Source organism: Propithecus coquereli, unplaced genomic scaffold, assembly GCF_000956105.1.
Source record: "Propithecus coquereli isolate 6110/MARCELLA unplaced genomic scaffold, Pcoq_1.0 Scaffold53, whole genome shotgun sequence".
Lineage (NCBI taxonomy): Eukaryota > Metazoa > Chordata > Mammalia > Primates > Indriidae > Propithecus > Propithecus coquereli.
The window spans coordinates 965,128-969,180 of NW_012151174.1; the positions used below are offsets into that span (position 1 = coordinate 965,128).

The following is a 4,053-nucleotide window of genomic DNA, read 5'->3' on the forward strand; positions in this document are numbered from 1 at the left end:
CCTCAGCCTCCCGAGTAGCTGGGACTACAGGCATGCGCCACCATGCCCGGCTAATTTTTTCTATATATATGTATTTTTAGCTGTCCAGATCATTTCTTTCTATTTTTTAGTAGAGACGGGATCTCGCTCTTGTTCAGGCTGGTCTTGGAACTCCTGACCTTGAGCGATCCGCCCGCCTCGGCCTCCCGGAGTGCTAGGATTACAGGCGTGAGCCACCGCGCCCGGCCTCATATCTTGCTTTCTTAATCACATACATTTACTCATCTCCTTAGCCTTGTAGGATTCAGACAATCTTTGTTTTACACATGAGTAAACTGAGGTTCGGATAATTAAAAATCAACAACTCTACAGGCCTGAGAAAGGGGGATTTGAACTAGCTCTCCCGTGTCAGACTTGCCCTTCTTCTCTCCACAGGGCATCATGGTGGGAGGCTTGAAGAGGAAGCACTCGGAAGTGGAAGGGGAGGAGGAGGATGAGAAGTGGGACTGGAGTCCAGCTGGCCTTCAGAGCTACCAGCAAGCCCTGCTCCGCATCTCCCTAGACAAAGTCCAGCGCAGCCTGGGTCCCCGCGCACCCAGCCTCCGAAGGCATGTTCTCATCCAAAACACCCTCCAACAGCTCCAGGCTGCACTTCGCCTGGCTCCCGCCCCTGCCCTGCCCCCAGAGCCCCTCTTCCTGGGCGAGGAAGATTTCTCCCTGTCGGCCACCATTGGCTCTATTCTCAGGGAGCTGGAGACCTCCATGGATGAGACCGAGCCTCCTCAGAATCCAGTGGCTCCCTCAGACCTCCAGAATGAATTGCCACCCCAGCCTGATCCAGTCTTCTTAGAAGCTCTGAGCTCCCGGTACTTGGGGGACTCTGGCCTGGATGACTTCTTTCTGGACATTGACACATCTGCAGTGGAAAAGGAGCCCACGCTGGTCCAGCCGGAGCCGCCTCACAACTTCTTCTGTGCCCCAGGCTCCTGGGAATGGAATGAACTAGATCACATCATGGAAATCATTCTTGGGTCCTAAAATTTTGATTTGAGGCGGGGGGGAATCCTCCTGTCAGCCTTGGTAGGCCGGATCCCTGGATGCAACTTTGTGTGTTTTGGGGCGGGGGGCTCTAAGCAGTGACTGTGGCCTCCTTTCCTCCCATTTCAGGGTTCCACAAACTGTCTTGCATGTGTGTATGTGTCTGGTTAGCCCAGCCTTCTGTGAAGGTGGGTCTTCCTCAATTAATTTATCTGTTCCAAATGCCTTAATGGGACTCTGTTTCTGGGAGTCTGATTTTCCACTTACACACATTTCTTCTGCCTTTTTCCTCCAGTTCCTACTCCCCTTGTGACCACTGGGGCCTCAGGGAAGATAAAGAAAGCTAGGCCTGTCAAAGGATGACAGGGATGTGCTGCCAGGTTGCTATGGAAACCCAGGCTCTGCCTCTTGCACCTTGAGGGAGTAGGAGGGGCTGGTCCCCTCTTCCCAGGCTGAACCCCGCTTCCTTGGCAGGACCCCAGTCCCAGCAGCCTCCTGATTCATAACCAGGCCGGACCACGTGCAATAGGGTGGAAACCAAACTGCTCCGTGCTACATTATTTAAAAGAAAGGCAGGGTTTGTGTTGGCTTTTTTTATTGTAATTTTTTTTTTTAATAAAATTATTTTGGAAGGAGTGATGATGTCTTAAGTTTCTAAGATTCACTGAGTCAATGGGAAGGACTGGTTAAGTTCCGCAGACACCTGCACCCCTTCATTGCCAAAGTCGAGGCAGGTATATCATTGTACATAACGTTTATTGAGTGCTTGTTAAGAGCACTGTTCTAACCACTTTATTTGAATTAAGTCCTTTAATCCTCATGATGATATAGAAGTACATACTATTATCACATTTTATATAGGAGAAACCTGAAGTTCAGAGACGCCAAGTCATTTACTCAGGGTCACACAGCTAGGAAGAACAAGGACCGGGGAGCTAGGACTCAAAGTCAGTTGGCCTCCGAAGCCTTGTTCAATCAACCCTTTATTTATATTGAATGTGCTACGGAGGCCCAGAGGGGAAAGAAGATGCTCAAAGACCCCTAGTGCTAAAAGATTTTTTTTTAGGAGACTGTTGGCTAGGCACCAAAGCCCAGACTGGAGTTAGGTGCTAGTGCTTTATTTAGGAGGTGCAAGCCCGGGCTGGTGAGGGGAGAAGGGGAGGGAAGCCAGAGAAGATAAAATGTGATGTGTTGCGCTGGTTATGCCTTCACAAAGACCCCTGAAGAGATGCAGCAGGTGAATTTGCACAGCATTGGGGACTTTACAGGAAGGGTTGCGACGAGGAACCACACTTGCATGTAGTCCATGGCAGAGAAAGGTTGGGAATTTTGTCTGTGGTTTCTGGATCAAAGCCAGATTTCTCACCCTGAGGGGGTCATTGCATCTAAGTCAGAAAGTGGAGGGGGGTAACCCGAACAGTTAGGTGCCAATCCAGAAAGAGGAAGGGGGTGGTCAGGGGGATCTCCAGAAAGCACACCAGGTCTGCATCCCAGTGAGGATGCCAAGTGAATCATGGCTTCCTCCTGAAGACTTCTTGTCACGCTCAGAATAAAACCTCAACTCTACAAAGGCCTCCTGATTCATAACCAGGAGCAAGGACTGAATGACTCTCACTCCTGACAACTCCCCCAGTTCCATCTCCCACTCTCTCCTTCACTCCAGTCACGCTGGCCTCCTTTGAGCCCTGGCCCCTTCTTCCCGCCACAGGGCCTTTGCCCTCCATAGACCCTTCCCCCATAGCTTCACCAATCCAAATGTCCCCTTCTGAGGTCTTCCTTGCCCTTCCTAGCTCAACGTGTCCGAGGTGGGTCACCACCGCACCGCGGCCTGTTTGACTTTCTGAGTGGCACCTATCCAATCTCAAGTTATTTATTACCCATTTATGGTTAGCCTCCTACTCCTCTGGCACCTGAGAGGGAGGGGCTGGGTCAGTCTTTGCCCAGCGATATCCCCGCTCGTGCCTAGAACTATGCTTGGCACATACGGGCTCTCAAAAAATTTGCTGAACAAATGAACTCCAGACTTTGCGATGGCCAACCCTCCCTCCCACCTCTCTGAACTCACACCCTCCCTGCTGTGCCCCAGCCACGCCATTCCCTGCTGTTCCTCAAAGACTCAAACCGCCACCATACCCCACCCTGCAGACACGGATTAGTACCTGCCTCGCAGCGAAGTCTGCAAAGCGTGTAACACAGGGCCTAATGTGCACTGAGGTTTCCAATAATGCTCAAATTTATTGAGTGCCTGCTGTGGCCCTGGCACATGAGTAAAACAGACAAGTTTTGCTGTCATGAAGTGTAACAGTGGGGGAAGATTGAAATAAACACGAAAAAGAAGTTAAAATGTACAGCCTGCCAGGTGGTGATACATGATGTGGGAAAAAAAGCAGGAGAGCGGAGGGGGTGTTGCTATTCAGGTGGGATGGCCAGAGAAGGCCTCACTGGCGAAGTGGCGTTCAGGTAAAGAGGTGAGGGGTGAGCTGTGTGGCTCTCTGGGAGAACAAGCCAGGCAGAGGAAACAACCAGTGCAAAGGCCCTGAGGCCAGAGCGTAAGTGGAGTGACTGCAGAACAGTGAGGAGGGGTGTGGCAGGAGCAGAGTGTGCAAGGGGTGGGGGGACACCAGATCAGGTGACAGGGGAAAGGGACCAGATGTGCAGGGCCTCCTGGGTGTCCTACAGGGCGGACTATAACTTTACCTTGAGTGAGATGGAAGCCACGGGGAGGTTGCTGAGCAGGGGAGGGATGTGACTGGACTCACCTTTTTCTTAGAGCTGTCCTCCTCGACTGCGCTAAAGGCAACCAAGGGAGGGGGAATCAGAGCGGGTAGCTTGCTAGTACCCCGTGGAGGCCAGTATGCAGAGCACCCACTTTCCAGATGAACAAGCTGAGTCTCAGGGAGGCCCAGCTCCTTCCCTAACGTTCGCACCAAAGAACCGGCCACAGAAGTGGAAAGGCTGGCCCTGCGGAGGGACCCGAGTCCCCAGGGCAGAGTCCACGTTCCCTAAGCTTCCGTCCCCCGCGGGCCCGCAGTGGGG

General features: G+C 52.3%; 1 protein-coding gene across 3 annotated transcripts in view; it reads left to right on the forward strand.

Moving 5' to 3' along the window:
- SERTAD3 (SERTA domain containing 3) overlaps nucleotides 1-1,653 on the forward strand; it is a 3,802-nt gene extending 2,149 nt beyond the window's left edge. For all 3 annotated transcript variants that reach the window (XM_012657123.1, XM_012657125.1, XM_012657124.1), the window contains exon 2: nucleotides 415-1,653. In XM_012657123.1, the coding sequence (XP_012512577.1) occupies nucleotides 421-1,017 (597 nt within the window). In that variant the 5' untranslated portion in view covers nucleotides 415-420 and the 3' untranslated portion in view covers nucleotides 1,018-1,653. The remainder of the gene's footprint in view (nucleotides 1-414) is intronic.
- The last annotated feature ends 2,400 nt before the right edge of the window (nucleotides 1,654-4,053 follow it).